This window comes from Triplophysa dalaica, chromosome 14, assembly GCF_015846415.1.
Source record: "Triplophysa dalaica isolate WHDGS20190420 chromosome 14, ASM1584641v1, whole genome shotgun sequence".
In the NCBI taxonomy this organism is placed as follows: Eukaryota; Metazoa; Chordata; class Actinopteri; order Cypriniformes; family Nemacheilidae; genus Triplophysa; species Triplophysa dalaica.
This window is the reverse complement of record NC_079555.1, coordinates 7,393,466-7,411,812: the sequence shown is the minus strand read 5'-3', so window position 1 is coordinate 7,411,812 and position 18,347 is coordinate 7,393,466. Positions and strand designations below refer to the sequence as shown.

At 39.5% G+C, this 18,347-nt stretch overlaps 1 protein-coding gene across 2 annotated transcripts; it reads right to left on the bottom strand.

Annotated features, from left to right (window-relative positions):
• Nucleotides 1-436: 436 nt before the first annotated feature.
• Nucleotides 437-15,652, bottom strand: siah1 (siah E3 ubiquitin protein ligase 1). Of its 2 annotated transcripts, XM_056766437.1 has the most exons (4): nt 15,470-15,652; nt 9,767-10,450; nt 7,292-7,348; nt 437-2,513 (listed from the first exon to the last, which is right to left on the bottom strand). In XM_056766437.1, exons 2-4 carry the CDS (start codon nt 9,861-9,863, stop codon nt 1,663-1,665), a joined length of 1,005 nt encoding a protein of 334 aa, XP_056622415.1. In that variant the 5' UTR covers nt 9,864-10,450; nt 15,470-15,652; the 3' UTR covers nt 437-1,662. The 2 variants fall into 2 exon arrangements, with proteins under 2 accessions (XP_056622415.1, XP_056622416.1); XM_056766438.1 differs by lacking the exon at nt 9,767-10,450.
• Nucleotides 15,653-18,347: the final 2,695 nt, after the last annotated feature.

Below are 18,347 nucleotides of genomic sequence, written 5' to 3'. Positions count from 1 at the left end.
AAAACAAACAGACACATGGAAATGGACAACAAAAGGTGTCTTAATCCTTTATACTTGCATAATGGTACCAAAAAAATACCGTTTTACCTAACTTGACAGTTAAATTTGAAGAGTTTGGTTTCGAAATGAGATAATAAATAATGAGATAATTTTTCATAATTTTTTGTTAATGTGCATTCCAATTAATAAAAACCAAACTTCATTTTGTTTAATTTAAGCCATACTAACTAAAGAAATACAGCGAACTAACACAATAAACACATGATAACATAAAAAACATGATTTTTTTTAAACGTTGTCATCACATTTTGGAACAAACTCTGAAGTATATGTTCTACCACCTATATATGAAATCATATTCTTATGTATGAGCTGAAGAGAAAAACAGCACAAACACACCTTCAGATGGTACGGAGAAGTAAAAATTCACAAAGAATATGAAAAAGATAGATTTATTTACTGGCAAAATAGAACAAAACAAACAATAAACATAATAAAATTAGAGATCAGGACTAGCAACAGTACAATGTATCCACAGAGATGTTTGGCTTTGCTTCACCCTATTCTTGCAAATAAAAAAAACAGAAATAGAGACAGACAAAGAACAACAACAACAAAAATATTGACTTACAAAAAGAGAAAAAGACACTGAGGTCTTCTGAAGAACAACACTATCTACAAACACTGAAGATTAGCCACAAGGTTACAACAGCCTTTTTCATTCCATTTTCTTATTTCATTACAAAATGATAATTATGACAATTTCATAACTGTTATATTTGCCCTTGCTCCTAGCCCGATACTCAATGCAGTGTTTATTTCATTGTTTGTAATGGAGGGATTCCATGTCATGAGAAAAAAGTATTTTTAATGGTTTTACAAATACGGAAATACAGCACAAATCGATTTTGTAATCTGGCTCGATGTGCACGCGCCAAGTTCTCAGCAAAACCATCCCTTCAAAACAAACAGAAGAAATACTGCAGTGACAGGCAGAAACAAACAAGACTTCTAAAATGAAATCTGGACTTATTTTAACTTATCCAGTGGTCATGCACCAATTACCAAAACCTTTCCATTTCATACTCGAGGGAAAATTTGCAGTTAAAAAAAGACAAGAGTAAAACAAAACCTAATATTTGAACATAAAAGTTAGTGTTTTATCTGAACTGAAATGCAAAATGTCTTGGGGAAACAAACAAAACGGAAACAAAAAGGTGCTCACAGGGCTGCCCCTTTTGAGCAAACCCACCCCAAAATTGATCAATATCCCCAATCGTCGTCCAGCTTGGCGTGCAGTTTCCCCAACCCCTGCCTCAAATGCCACATTTGCAAATGTCCATTCAACAAACGTGGCTTTCCTATACCTTCAAGGGCAATGAAAGATGCTCTCAAAAATGTAGAATACATTAATTATTTAACTTATAGAATATTGTAGCATAAAATTGAGAACCTAGGAGTAAATTCTGGTTGGACGTGCGAAGCTCCAACCGACGAGTTTATCTGATGATTACTTTGAACATACAACGGCAAAAATGTTCCCTAGGTTAGCTACTCCCCCCAAGCACAACTCAAGGTATCCTGCAGTGTTTTGAAATGTCGTTTGTATTTGTACGTATGACTGTGTGTGTAATGCATTCAAGTATGCACAGCTATTAGTCCTCAGCACATGGATATGGTGACGTTAATGCCCAGGTTGCCGTTTTCTGCAAACAGCTGAGCGATGGAGGTGTCAAAAACCAGGCAGTCACTGTTCATGATGGCGGTGGCGATACCCTCGTGGATGGAACGTGGCGTGGCCTCCCAAGTTAGCCGCCGCCGGTGGCCGTTAAGCTCCAGCCGGTAGGCAAAGTTTTCCGCCTGTTTCCTTGTGCCGATCAGCTGCACGATGGCAAAGAACTGCTGGTGGCCGTCGTATTTCTCCTGCTTCTCCAGCACGAGCATGAAGTGGAAGCCGAAGCACGACTGCATCATGACCCAGTCCACTGCCCCAGGCAGGTTGATATCTGTGGCCAGAAAGACAATATCCTCACCCTGTAGCGTGGTTATAGACTTGTGCTGGTGCAGCAAGTGGGGCATGACAGCGTCAAGCGAACCCTGCCACTTGCACGAAGCGCCAGGACAGGGGCAAGAATACGGCCTGAATTCGCAAAGCTCCTCGTGCTCGGCCTTGTCTGTGTGGGGCAGGGTGACTTCGCAGCCCGACGAGGCATACTTGCACGGAAACAGCACGGAGTTGGCCACTTTTTCCATGGCCAAATTGCGGATCGACCCGAGCGGGCCTCTGCAGGTGGGGCAGCAGGTGAGCTTGGGCCGGCAGTTGCTACATACCAAGTGGCCGCTCTGGCACTGCAGGATGGGGGGCAGCACATAGTCGAAACAAACAGGGCACTCGAACAGGCTGGCGAGGTCACTGTTGGATGCCGTGGTGCCCGACAAGGTAGGGACGCGCTGAGAGGGGGGACATTTTGAGGTTCCTGTGGGCAGCGCTGTGGCAGTCTGGCGACTCATTTCTGAAGAAAGAAAAGGAAGAGAGAGGAGAATTAGTGTAGAAATTAAATGATCTCGAAGCACATTGAAAGAAACTAAGCTAAAACAATTTCAAACCTGAGCTTTTTCCAGCAGTTTTTTTAAAACACAGCCCAAAAATGAAAATTCTGTCATAATTTTCTCACCCTCTTGTCATTTCAAACCTTTATGACTTTCTTTCTTATGCAGAACACAAAAGAAGACACTTTGAAGAAAGTTGTTAATCGAACAGCACTAACCCCGATTCACTTCTTTTGTATGGACACGAACCCAATGCAAGTGAATGGGGGCCAGTTGACAACATTCTTCAAAACATCTACTTTTGTGTTCTGCGTGAGAAAAAGGATGGAGATGGAAAAATGTTTTGGGTGTGATATCACTTTAAGGGAAAATGTACACAATTTAGGGAGGGGTCACAAAGACCTACCGACCAGTTAATTACATTTTTCTTCCTCGAACATTTAAAAATCCAAGACATTTTCAAAATAAATTATTTGCATATCCCCAACACATTTCTGCTGAATAACAGAGTATAAAATCATAAATTCAGGAACACAGGCAAGCGTGAATTGCATGGCCTTGCTCACAGCCGAGTCTATTCAGAAATATAGCCGTCTATTGCAAGCAATAAAGTCACATGTGGGCCTCTGGGGAACGCTCGGAGCTATTTCTAGCGTGAGCAAAACGCACAGATCTTCACGCTTTTAAAAAGCCAGACAGTGAGCGTGGACTCCGATGTCTAGAGCGCATGTCTGCTGCAGGAATGTTTCTATGGCAACTAGCTGCAGTAAGCAGTGTCTATGCTTATGGGACGACCTGTAGGAAAATGAGAACGGAGATGGATTCTTCCCTGCTGCATGAAAGAAAGGGGGTGTGACCCAGCTGTGACACCCCACCACTACATATACCCTACATTTACACATCTGCCGATAGGTCTCAACTGTAAATCAAATGAAATGCCTGCTTTTGGATGAAACACAGACATCAGTGAAGTGGGAAATAAAAGGAACACAGAACAAAAGAGCACCACAGCTGGATAAGAGCGCCCTGAAACGTCTCATGTGAAGGAATATGGACGGTGCCAGCAAGCAGGGCGGGGGAGTGGATAGACAGCGCAGCTCAGTGTGTGTGTGTAGGTGGCTTAGAATCTGCTAGTAAACACATCTGTTCTGATAAAGCCTAATGTATTTTTAGCCCCCTCACTCAGCAGCTCTCTGGGTATGACACCTAGGGCCAAAATTAGCCCAAGCATGCTGTTGGCTCTACTGACTCCAGGCATAGAAAGATATGAAGGTAAAATATTAATATATATGATTTACACATTCCTGGATCGATATTCTGAAACGTGGTTAAGATTAGCGCCTAGAACAAAATCCCCATCTATCATCGATGTCTTGAATCTTAGGGGGTTTTGGGCTGAGGGTTTACATCTATATGGTGTTAGGGAAAGAACACTGCTTCTGAGTTTATGATAACGTCTATCTTACGCCGTCTGTGGCCAAAATTGCTTGTGTGTGGTGTCATTGATACACGAGAGAGCCAAAGAGAGTCTGCCTTCTGGAAGTTGAGCCAAAGAGATAGCAAGCCAACTTCCCGCTACAGAGACGCAGCGGCTGATTGCTGTTGTAGACTAGTGTTACAACAGCAGCGCTCCATTAAACTGAGCTTCAACGACAGCTGAAGTGATCTACGTGTCTCACAAAAGAGAAAAAGGCTAACTGAATTGGATTGTGACTTGAGGGCAAGACAGCGTGTCAGGCCAGTCTAGTTTAGAGTTGCAGTTGAGAGATAGAGCAAACTGGTGAGATGGGATTATTTATGGATACTGACTTTTATAAGTCTTGGCTGGCAAGCAAAATACGCTACTACTGCCAAGGCCAAAATCAATCCGTCAGATATATGTTGGTTTCCTGAGGGGGGACGGAGAAGAAGCATTCCAGAGCAGCATGTTCAAACATCATGCCTTTGTTCATCCGTATAATTGTGCTCTTAAATACGAGCAAGAATAAATGTCAATTCATCAAACAATTAGTCCGACATGGGTGGCTTGGATTTTTTTCAAGCAAACAACATTGTATATCTTTATGGTCAGATATATGTTTTACTTCGTAGTTCACTGTGCCAAGAGGGAGTTGTATACATATTTTCATAAGTCAGAAAAGCACTTTTAGTGTGGAAATTACATGGCATATAAATAGTGTTTGAAGAATTGGTCTTGGAGAATGCAATGCCGTAGCAGTTCTTGTAACATTGGTGATTTTCTCTAGAAACGTCTACACTGTCTGGGAATAAAAGCAATGTGGCACATTTTGATTCTAGCAGTTCTGAGCTGCTGTGTCAGTGGAAAGTTTGCCGTCCATCACATATTACAGGAAATCCTGTAAGCCCAGAGGAAGTGGTTGGAGCGCACTCTAATGGAGTTCGGAAGAAAGAACAAAAGAGAAAGCCCAAACTACAGCCTAAAGACACTGAAATACCCAAGATTGTATTTTTAAGTCTCCTTTTTGTATTCTTAAGTCTGTTAAACAATAACAGACAAGGTAACTTCAAACCTCATTCACATTCATAGAGACTAAACAAAGAGTAACATAAGTAGTTGAGCAAGGCTGTATCCTAGGTGTTCATTTGAAGGTAACTCTGTCCTAGAATCTGTTTTTACATAATTGCGTCAGGTATTTTCTGAATCTGTGACTGTTTGGTAAAGTAATGTTAATTCTTTGGTAAAATCTCAGGATGTCCGAGTTCATATCAAGACGAGTCAAGTTCTAAGAGTAAGCCGTGGAGTGTTGGAGACTTAACTTATTTCATATTTAGTTCAAAAACTAGACTAGTATGACCAACATGTTGATAATTTATCAATTCTATTAATAACAACAATAATTACTATAATTATTCTAATTTATAGTCTTTAATCTGTTTTCTATATTCATCAACTGGTTGAGACATGAATCATATGCTAGCTTGGATGCTTACCTTCACACAATAGTATTATTTACATTTACATCATGGGCACTTTTTATTTTTATTTTTAGAGACCAACCACATACCACACCCTACAGCAAAAGCAAAAGGGCTGAAGTCTCTCTGGAGTTATCACTCATTTCAAAGTCAAGTCACAGGTAATTGCCACCAAGTCAAAGTCATGTCTCAAGTATCCTAATGTTTACTGTCAAATTTTCAACACTGCAACCCAAGTCTCGCTGCGCACAGACTGTAAATTTAGATACCATGTGTTTGGCAAAAGATAAAAGGCCGATTCCTGACAGAACAGATGATAAGCGCTGGCAAAAATAAAATCAGGAAACAAAAGACCTTAACACGAGGCATAAAAAATATATATATCCAATTTGTTATTTAAAGTGAAAATTCTGTCATCATTTACTTACCCTCCTGTCTTTTCAAACCTTTATGACATCTTTCTTCTGCATTTTTTAGAAATATAACCATTTAGAATTCTTTTTGGGGTTATTTGAATAAACAAACGTTACAACAGCTCTACTCCAGAAGAAAAACTCCTAATGGAAAATGAAGTATTGGTGCCGTGAAATTCAAATCTGAATCTGTATAATTGAGGCCACTGATGTCACTCACAAAATAAATAACTGTGCAGAAACAATTTCCAGATTAAAAATAAACGGAGGGTGTGAAATGAAGGAGCTGTTCTGCTTGTTTTGAACTGTACAAATGTGAGTGACCTCTGACACGACCATCTACGTGAATTAGCAAGTAACTGAACACAGTAACAGCCAATGTTGTACTTTAAAAAGTGAGAGGCACGTTTGGATAATATATACAGTAATTCCATCTGTACAGTTATGGTGGGAATAAAGAACCTCATGGCATGAAATGAGCTTGCAAATGCTAGTTTTATTGAGCTCTGGCTTGCTGTTTTATCAGATAGAATAATAATGTGGCCTGATGTCAGGGAAACAAATTCCAAGATGTTTGTGGTCAGGAGCTGCGTTTGCACAGTACAGTAGATGTTAGCATTTGGTTTGTGGTTACTGCGGTCTTTCTAATGTGCTTAGTGGTCTGCCACATGTATTGGATATTAGTGTTATTCCTGAAAATTGGAGGCGGTATTTATCATGTATAATAAAAGCTTTGTGCTAAGATTTATGAGCTAAGTTTGACAAGCTCTGCTCATTTCTGTATATGGCTTGAATCTACTGCGGAAACAAGCTTCTAAAGTACAAATGGATGATCGCATAAGGGGTTTGCTGGATATATTCTGGGACATGTTCCAATAAAATTAACTGTTCATGCTCTATTCTCATTTGTAAACAGATTTTTGGAAGATGGTTCTCTGGAAATAGCCCTTATGGAATTGATGGCAGGCATGGACAAGATTTTGGCAAACTCTGGTGGATGAAGAGATTAAGGTCAAGGACATGGACATGGCAGCGTGAAGCAGCACATGATGGTTTGGGTAGACATGGGCATGTCAGGCGTTTGTTGGTTATGGGCCAGAGGAATTGGGAGTCTGATGGTACAGACTGGTTCAGAAATAACAGATGAGTATGGAGAATATTTACAGGCACTGCTTTGGATGAAGAATCTCTTATTGTCGGTCTATCTCAAGCTTTCCACATCACCACGAATCCAGACTGAACTAAAGTAACCGAGAGGAACCTACCTTACCCTTGCAAGTTTCAACCTACATAAGGCCTGCAAATTGACATAAAACTCTAAATGAAATTGTACAATTTTTATGTTTTCACAACAGAACTCGCACGTTGAGAACATAAAACATAAAACTTGCCTTCGTCCATATGATTCCTAAGTACGTCTCTCTTTTTTCCTTGAAATGTGAGGACCTCTGGAATGCAAGAGAGAGACAGAAAGAAAAACAGAGAGGTTAGTCTTTAAACAGACAAACAAACAAATCTTTAACAACTGTAAAGCAGTTTTCCTGGTTTTCAATCAGGTCTCACATCTAGTCGTTGCGGCAAAACAAGTCTGCTCTTTTTTTGTGGAACCAAAAAGTTTTCATGCTTTATTGTACATACAACAAGTGAAAAAACAGGGAAAAGACCTGCAACATACTAAACAAACTGCTTATTTACTAATTGTTTACATAAACAAAATAAAAATGTCTGCAAAAGATGATAAAAAATTAGTTGTTCATGGCTGTAGAAAAACATTGACATGTTGTAACTTTCTTAAATTCTTCTATGTGGTTTCTTTCATCTTTTGTATATTAATGTTGTTAAGTTTCTAAAATCACAACACTTATTACAAAATATGATTTACCAGCCTAGAACAAGGAGAACAGAAATTTCTTTATACCGTCATGTTGAGAAACTAAGGGCGTTCACATATGTCATATTTGGTTGCATGCGATATCTCTGTTTGAGCATTTAATCTGTGCAAGTGTGAATGCTGCCACTCGAACCCTGGTGCGCAACAAACAAGCGGTGCAAGAACACTGAAAAGATGGGTCTCGGCCTACTTTCAAATGAACTCTGGTGCGGTTCGATTGAAATATGAATGGAATACGGACCAAAAGCATCGAAACAAACCAAAAACAGGAAGTGATGATAATATACGACCCGAAAATCAAATGATTTGGTACTATAAAATGATTATTGATTAGATCTGTGCTTGCGCTTTAAACACTTCATGAGGTATTCTCGTCTTCGCGAGTAGCCGGCTTGCTAAAACTACCATTATATGCGCAGGCATACACTGAGCATGTGCTGCCCAGCGCACAGTATTGTTTTCTTGTCTTGTCTGGTAACCTTTTTTCACTTTTAAGTTCCGCTTTAAAATATAAATCATAAAAGCTGTCCAATCACGTTGTGACGTACGTAAGCCGTTAGGTTTGATAGGTTCGCTTTTAAAATGCAAGTCTGAACGCTGAGCGAACCAGGACTTTTTTGGTCCGGACCAAAAGAACGGAACTACAAATATGGCGCATCCTAACCGCATGTTGACATGGCCCTCTACCTGAACTGCTTAATGTCCCCCTATAAATACAGCTCTATGCTAAACATATTCTAAATGTAAAGTCTGTTAAAGGAGCTGCAACATCCTGCCCTACTCTATGGTTTAGTACTAATGCAACAACACAATACCACTCCTGCTTCACATTGATTTCTCCACATTAGGCCACACTTCAATTTTTCATCAGATGCAATTCAGGGTGGAAGATCGATCAATGTGCATTAAAGTATCTAGTGAAATTGTTCAGCATTTTAAGAGGTATAAACGTAGAAATCTGGCAGATGATCGATAGCACAAATCAGAATGACAAAAACCAACAGAGACTTGAAAATTCAATACTCAATTTTGTTTCAATATTAACACTGAACCTGCAGCTAATTAGACCTACATTAATAATGCATCCAATCTTTTGAATATGAATTTCTGTTATTTACTTATATTTTATGTGGAATACTAAAGATTACTCTTCTTTTAGAATATGATTCTAAAATACTCTTATAGTGATTTTTGCTGTAGTATTGCATTTAATTGCCAGTGCAATACTTCAAATAAATAAATATTAATGGTAAGTAAATGCTGACAATGTTTCAATATTTGTGAATTGATATTGTAAGTTCACCTAATAACAAATCCATCATAACATACCAGAACAAATAACAAATTCAATGTAGTAAAGCATCTAACTGAATCATTCACCACCAAAAGCGAGTGAGTGAATGAGATGAGATAAACTCACTATGTACAGATTATAGAAAGACATGTGAATCTCCAGCCTGTGAGTAAGTGTTGCTTCAGAAGGCAGACGAGTCATGGCCTGCCTTTACTGTACTGTCTAACATTAGTGTTCAGCATCCCCCCCACCAAACCCAAAACTTTTACATGTAACCAAGTGTAAACTACCACAATACAAAGGGTGTAAAAGACGCAGAGGTAACACACACAGTGAATGTGATGACAGCTCCATTTCTTCCCATTACACTACAAAGAAAACAATAACCAGGGCTGGGAGAGATCTCTGCATCGTAACGCAAACAGAAGAGACAACATAAAGTGTTGTCTCTCAAAACAGACAAAATTTCCATTCTTTGTCCACAGCGAAATCCCAGGAATGTAACCAGGCCCTAAGAAAACCAACTACGTGAATGGGTTGATTTCCTTCATATGTAAACAAAAGGAAGGCTTGGGTTAACACATTGAATACAATGCACAAGAAACCGGCATGGCTTGTCTCTCCCAGGTGAGCTGGTTGTTCTAGTAAGCATGTAAGTGAGAGAGAACAAGTTTCTGTTACCTTTAGGTTTACTGGAAGTATGGGCTGCTATGCAAGAAAAGAGCTTGAGCACCCCCTTCCATGAGTACACAGGCTGCAGCCTAACAGTGGCCGACATGGGGATCAGATCGATGCTTCATCATGGTCTTTTCATAAAAAGAAAACAAGAAAGCCCATTAGAAAAGGCTCCTCCTCAAACGTTTCTTAAACCTTCATTCAGAAACCAGTGCAAGCGAAACTCTGCTCCAACAGGTCACCCAAGGCCAGCGTTAGGTATTCTATCATCCGACCTTCCCAATGGAGGAAAGAGATGATGTTTGAACACCTCACACTAGTACTAATTCCGGCATTTATCCAGGCACCAAGAAAGTAGATCAAGCAAGAGGTAAAAAAACAATAGCTGTAATCCAGGAATGTAACAAAAGCAGATCCAGCTTCCAATGCCTGGAAGGAGACGTCCGTAGAGAGGGGATAAAAAAGGGAAAAAAACGGGGTGAGCCGAGTTGACTCGCTCTCCCTCTTAAAAGCACATTCCAGGACCGTGTGAGAAAGACCACTCCCTGGACATAAGAGTACCCCGCCAGCTCTCCGAGGTGAAACCGGAGAGAAGCAACACGCTGTTGGAGAAGCAAACTCTCAAAGCGACCGCAGGAGGAAGGAGGAATGGACGAGGCAGAGTCCCGCCTGCACTGCCACCGCTGTTGCCTGTGGGTTGGGGAGTCAAATGTCAGTGTGGTGTCAGCATGCTCGCTCTGCCACTCCGTGTCTCTCTCTCTCCCTGAGGAGAGAGGAGGAGTGGGACCTGTTCATGGGCCCAGCCGTGTCAGATTACACCGCTCCTCCTCTTGCGGCTGCCTCTGCCTCTATTCATACCGCTCAGACAAAGAGACTTTACAGCACAGCACCTCAACGGCAGCCGCCAACCTAAACAAAACACTTTCCACGCGACAGTTAAGACACGCGGCTCGTAAACGGTTACAGCACTAATAAAAACTGCGTAACCCTCACAATGCAGCTTTATGGACACATTAATGCCTTTGAACGTAGTGCGAGGGAACATGACAGATTAAAACAAATTAAATATTGCCAGCTTTGAAGTTCTTTACTGCTGTAAAGAAGCTCTATGCACAGACATCACCAGTCAAAAAGATGTTGTTTGCCACCAAGTACTGCCACTCACCACTCTCTCACCACTACCCAAAATATCCCAGTACACACCCACATGTTTAGAATGAGGCAGATAAAAACAACCTGACCTTTTTACTCTTGAAACTGACATTAGGTATGGAAGATATCCTCGGATGCCTTTTTCAGTGATATTACAGAGCTTCGACTGTCCTGTGTGACCTTTGGGGCTTCAGTCCCAGCAGACTATGTGATAAACAACTATTCCACAAAGCCGTTCTCATGAGCCTACTTAAGAAACCCATCACCTTGAAAGTCCTAATGTTACACAAGGTGTTAAATCCTTAAATCCCTCTGATTGAATTCTTCCTCTTTCATGCAAAAACATCTGTTAATCACAGAGCTATTCCATACAATGAAGCTGATAATCACATGAAGATATGAAAGCTTTTGAAAGGACCAGACCATTTGCTAAATCTTTTGTTCACGTGTTTGTACATTATCATTCAAATGGGAAGATGTGAGAGGTCACGCTTGTAAAATAGGAAGTCTGTTTTATTAGGTTATCTCACTCATCTGCCTCTAATAATATAGTAAACTAAAACAGCTCTTTTTTTTAGAAATATAGCTTAATCTTCACATGTTTTTGTATACTCTAATAACACAAATAAACATTTAAAGATCAACGTAAAAAACTCAGGGACTAGACTGATTCCCAATGATGGCACAACTTATGATTATATCAAATCGATCCAAGATGAAACCAACATAGATTTGAATTCATATACTGCATTAAAAACACAATTATAGCTCATCCCTGAAAATCAAACCACCATGTGCTCCACACTGCCCCCAAGAGACCAGATCATGTGCCGACAAAACGATTTGTTGAATGTACAAAGCTCCAATCAACACAGTAGAAGCATTTTAAACAAAAGGCCCGATATTCAGCAGAGCATTTCCATTTAAATGAAGGCGCGTGACCAATATTTACATGCAGGTCACTGAGCACAGCATCGAGTAAAAGCTGCCTCTCCGCCAACGCTGGGATGCAAAACAGGTTCCCAGTGGAAAAAATGACATAAAATCATGTGAGCCCGACTATCATCAATACAATTTTGAATGAAATAAAGCTGGTACATTCAGTGTTCTAAACAGATGGTCTTTATACCTCAAACCGCATTACACACACACACCTTGATTTAACCACAAATGCGCTGAAAGGACAGGACGTTCACTCACAGCCTTGCAAAGAATATTACCTTCACAAAGCATATCTTTTGCAGTCAATATGAACACAAACCAATCCTAGAGACATACAGCAGGCAGAACTGATTTAATCTCTAGCTTACAATACTGTGAGTAGATAGTTCCTCCACAGCATTATAACCGAATCCCATTTAACGGTTATCTCACCACTAAACAAACAGCATTGTCCCGGTTCTCATGTCTAAAAGTCACCCTTTCACTTCAAAAAAGAAAACAGAAGCTTTTACGTCTGAAGACAAACAGGAGAAATGATGCAGAACATGCACACTTCATTAGCGATTCTATCCCATCCATTATCTCCTGCTCATCTCTAAGATATCTTCTCAATGGACAGAATCCATTAAGAGCCGTATCCCGTAACTCTATATGCAGAGAGCTCAAGACTGGGGCTGCTAAGGTAACCAACAGCTCTAAACATTATCGGATCCATGCTGTGTGTAAGAAGGGCGGGTAAGGACACAATCAACACATGGGAAACAATGTGTTATGTTGTGTATCTGTGTATTTGTGTATGTGAGCTTGAGACTAGTCAATATTAAAGTGATAGTTTACCCTGAAATGAAAATTCTGTCATCATTTACTCATCCTCTTGTCATTTCCAATGATGATATTTTGAAGTATGTTTTTAGCTTACCAACTTCAAAATATCTACTTTTGTGTTCTGGGGATGAAAGAAAGTCCTACAGGTTTGAAATGACAAGAGGGCGAGCACATCACTTTAAGGTTACACTCAAATCTAGAATGCTCAGTGTATAAGTGCTAATACAAGGGATGTATATATTTTAATCACAATACATGTTTTGAGCAGCAGGGGTCGCTGTATTTACTCCAAATTTGGAACACGTGGATATGCTGATATTTCTTAAATGTAATAAAGAAAGAAAAGCAAAAAGTCTTAGTTTGGTAATTTTTTAGAGACTTTTGTATTGTTTTTGTTTTATTTGATTTGGAATTTGATTTAAAATTGTTTTGAGATTTGACATAAAATATATTTTTATTTTACAAAGAAATGTGCCGTGTTTGAGAAATAATAAAGGGCAGTTGATCATTTCTGTCTCAACTCATTTTGTAAAATTAAACCGTGAATTAATCATATTGTGAGATCAGTATCGTGAATCATATTTTTCTAACACTATGTTTGGCCCGGATCATTTCATACAGTCATGTGACCCCTACAATATAACACGATATTGATAATATTGTTACATCCACCACAAGGTAATACACTCACTCATGTTCTGTAAAGTGACTGCAAAAGTATGACGTGTCAGATCCAATCTGTAGACATGTATGATCTGCATGCATGCGTCTATACAATGCTAAAAAGCATACCACCACAATCATAAACATTCTGCAAACAGCCCAAATGCAGAATATTTGAAGCGAATGTTACATCTAAGTTCAAATGAAATAGAAAACAAAAAAAGCATAATTCAGAAGCAGCACTGTAACTAAGAGTACACACGGAGGGACGGAATGTGAAAACCGAATCAATCCACCCATCTCCATGCATGTACATAAGCTCATACACGCGACGTAAACCATCAGGCTTCTTGTCTGCTACTCTAGGACAGATGGTCCTCCAGAATTACGATCATGTAGCGATTATCTAGGCATATTGGTGCCACAAGGGGGTGGAGAAAAGACTACAGAGTTGGCAAAAAAAGAATGGGATAGAGTGTGAAATGGTGTCTGCTCTTTACTCCTGTTTCAAGCTATTGTAAACAAGGCCAGGTTACCTCTCCATTACCTTGGAACAGAGGTGTCTAACTTTAAAGAGACACATGTCACTTTAATTGGGGGGACGACCAAGTTGGTCTGATCTGAAGTTTGTGCAGCTGCCCAACAGAGAACAGGTTCAGAACATGACGAAACCACAATAAAATGACCAGTCATTGATAAAAAAAATTATGCAACTGAGCTGCAGGAAGGGGTGACAACAAAGCCAAGAATTTCCTATTGTATAAGAACTTAAGTTCACACCACTGCTCGCAGGCGATGCCCAGTGTACAAAATAGGTAAACAATCAATAACTGTGTGAAAGTGTAAAGAGAATGAAAGAGTAGGATTTAATTCCCGAGTGCCTGGACACACCGAAACACAATCTTCCTGTATATTTTGTCGCAAAAAGCCGCAGAAGAGAAATATCAATCTTCTGACACTTTCTTGAACACTTTGTGAACAAAGTGGAGAGTTCCAAAAAGATCTAGGTTGACCTACAGCTCTACAGAACAGTGAAGCCAGGCCATCTTAAAATGTGTGTTAAATGTTAAGATCTGGCTACGCGAGACTAACTGGGTGGTAGTGCACAGCAGAATAGGTTAGTTACAGATAAGGTTTGACTATCCTATCTTGTGTGAAACACCAAATGCAACTTAACCTCAATTACTGCAATTGATAGGGTAGATGCTTAAAAAGATTGTAAAGGGTAAAAACAACACCAAATCCCGTTTAAACTCAATGTAATATTGCAACAAAGATGTAGGCAAAGCATCTCCATGGCAAGCTTTTGTAAACAAAACGGAGTGATCACATTGCCAAGTTCAAGGCGTCTGTGTGCTTGGAAGCTTTAAATACATCCCATGTGAATGTTTGGGTTTTAAAGCAGTCACGCGTTCATATCTGGTGATTTTGCCAAATGTGTACAGCTCAAGTGTGTAGTGTTCAGAAGCTGCCAGATTAATTTTCCTCAATAATGTTTATTCCCACATACACACAACATGCAAACAGCTTTATTATTATATACACGTGACAGCAATACACATAGGAAACTAACCAACTCTGTCCATCCTAAGTCTACTGTGTATGCAGATGTTGTCTTACACCTCATGAAATTAATCGTATTCTCTAAATCGATCTATATGGTCTGTGCTAACTGAGACTGTCTGTCTGAATGAGAACCAACTCTCCTGCAGCATCACATAGGTTAAATATAAACAATTCAGCATGCCTGAATGCATACAACGGAGTACGAAAAAGGAACAAAACTAAAATAGTCACGGAATGGTTGCATACTACAGTTGAACTTTGTGTGTGTGTGTCTGACTAGCAGGACACAGGGGGCTAGCAAAGCCGGGCTAATAATGGCTACACGGAAAATCTCGGCGTTTAAGACCATTAATAAAAACTAAATATCTGGATAGAGACGACTCTAGCACAATAACAATGCGTTAACAAAAACGAGTATACAAATGTGGAGATTTGTATTAGGAACACGGCGAAATGTCTTATTTCACGGTCGGCTAGCTGCTTTTAGCTAGCTCGCTAAGCCCAGTAAAATCAACAACAGAGCCATTATCCTTGAGTGAGGGATTTAACCCCAGCGCTTACCTCAGGAGAAATATCCGTTTGTAGCCGAAATAAACAGTTAAAAATAATCCACTACACGTCGGTTCCCGTTAGGGTGTACGTCAGTTAATCGTTTGGATGTTTGTGTTTCCACATTCGCTAAAAAGAGACGCGGCTGTCGCCCGGCAGGCTCGGTGTCGCGCACTGACTGTGGCTGTTCAAATATATTTTTTGCACGGGAACGGAGCTGAAGGGATTCGTGCACGCGCCTCTATACAACTTTAGCCACATGAACGCGGTAAGGCCAGCGTTGAATCAACGGACAAATATTAGACAACATACGTCTAGATATGAGATTTTGGAGCGACAGTTTTTAGACTCAGGGACAATTAGAAGCCATCAAAGAATTTCTAATGGATTTTAAGTTATATTAGTATTGATACTGGTTTCGTTGGGTCTCCGCTGGTATTGTGATGGGTTCTGTTTGTGGGTTTATAGGAATCAGTAGAAAACCAGTAAATCCACAAAACACACTGGTGTGTAATGGTTCATAGTGTTTGCAATGGTAACCATTGTTGTATCATTTTTTTCAGCATGGCTTTCTCAGCTGGGGTCATAAAGACAAATGCATTAAGGCATTAAGGAAATTAACTGTTCAAACAAGATGCTAGACAGTTTGATTTTCTATAAAATATGTAAAAAAGTTCAATAAAAAAATAATGATTCGTTTTGCAGTAAATATAATTTTTTCTACATTAAGCGGGATGGTCTAAAGATAACATAATGGCCCACTGTGGTATAAGGGTGTGATGTTAGCTAACCATCTGTGACATGCTGTACTTAACCAACTAGTTTGTTTTCCATAACACTCTATATTTTACTGTCTCTATTTAAAGTTTTTTGAATTATTTATTGACTGAGGACTCCTCCTGAGAGTTCCCTGTCTAGGATACCTTTACCTGTCACTGGGTACTACTGTTTGTAAGGTGTCCTATTATGTTACTAATGTTTCCTACGTGTCATTTTTCATGAACATAGTAGTTTAGGGGAGCAACCACATCAATGGCTAAAATTGCTGTTATTAGTCCCTGTTCACACCTTACAGAACCCTGTTTTGTTAGAACAAAATACAGTAAATCGCGTTTTGATAAAACATGCACATCAAAATAATGCACATGCATTTACATTTTTACAGACACCTGTTTACTTTAATTCATCCTATTTACTTTAAAGACTTTATAATCATTTATGTAATATTAGATATGTGCAGAACTGTACCTGGATGCTGGTTGTTCTTTATTTATTGTCCGTAGTTATATTACTAGACATATAGAGGCACATTCACAGTCTCATCTTGATCACTAAAAGATAACCCTGGTTTTCCCTAAATTGTTTAAAATGGGTCTTAATAGATGAAGCGTTGCATGCTTAAGAGAAGGAAAACAGGCTGTCTGACATTATTGCTAACATTTTTCATTTGTGCATGTCTCTTGAGAACCGCTAACAAAAGGGCTCATAACAAAGTGACATCATTGAGTATGACTGTAAACCAGACATACCTCTGAAAGTGTGCCAACAGAATGAACTATCTCAACACTTGTAGTTGTATATTAATTATGAGTAATTATGAGTAATTTGTTAGGTAGGCAAATCTTAGCCAACTATTACAAGGTTTAAGGTTCACACCCTCTGTTGTAAAATTGTAAAATAAAACAATAAAAGCAAGTAGACTTTTACTGTAAATTAGCTCTGTGTGCCTCCAAATTTGCCAACTCAGCCACTGAAAGGAAATGACATCATTGTTTGGAGCTCTGCAGCAGATGGAGGAATGAGAACGGCCCCTCCCTTAGCCACGGGAGCAACCAGTGTGCCATACTGAGAATTCAAAACAGCATTTAGTCGCACAGTCAGTCTTGATCTATGAATAACACAAAAGAAGATATTTTGAAGAACATTTGTAACCGAACAGCAATGGCCCCCATTCACTTCTATTGTATGGAGACAAATCCATTGCTAGTGAATGGGTGCCAGTTAACAACATTCTTCAAAATATCTTCTTTTGTGGTCTGCAGAGGAAAGAAAGTCAAACAAGCTTGAAATGACAAGAGGATGAGAATGATGACAGAATTTGTATTTTTGAGTGAACTATTACTTTAAGTAATGTACATGAATATTGACATCACATGTCTGCAGGTTTTACTTTACAAACCTCCCTCCACCCTGCATGTCAGCAAATTCTCGAATGCAGTCATTCCTTCTTTATACTATATACAAATTATTTCTGAGTGTACATATGATTATTTATGCATGACATAGTGCAACTGCTATTTTACTTACTTTAGGTAATAAAGTATTTACTACTATACTGAAGACAAAACTGGCCTCTGTACTTTTTCCTCTTCTTCTGGATACAGTCCATCACCACAACTATTTGGAGTTTAATGTTTTCCTCTGGAACCAATATTATCCACATTCTCCTGATCTCTCAGCCTCACAACTAAGGATAATCTGTGCTAACAGTGACTCCATTCAGTAAAGTCACCCAGAACAAAATGTTTCCATGCACACTTATGCGACTTATGAATGATTTGCTGCATATCACTTCGGGCTGTTACAGATTACTTTGACTAGTTATGTAAACAAATTGTACAAGCAGTGGGAGAAAGGGATGCAGATTAAGCCTTTTATTAGGGTTTGGGAAGTAAAATCTGCCGGGTGGTGAGAATGCTGAGCTTTTCTGGAATGTTGATGGCATTTGAACTGTGTGCCCAGGATGGAAAACAAAGAAAGTTTTATATTGCCCTGTTCAGAAATGGACAGAAGGGAATAGATGAGACGCAAGGCTTTAAGTTATGACTTCAGATATTCCCTCCTAAAATCCATGTCTCAGTCCAAATGTCTCTTTTTTTCAAAAACGATT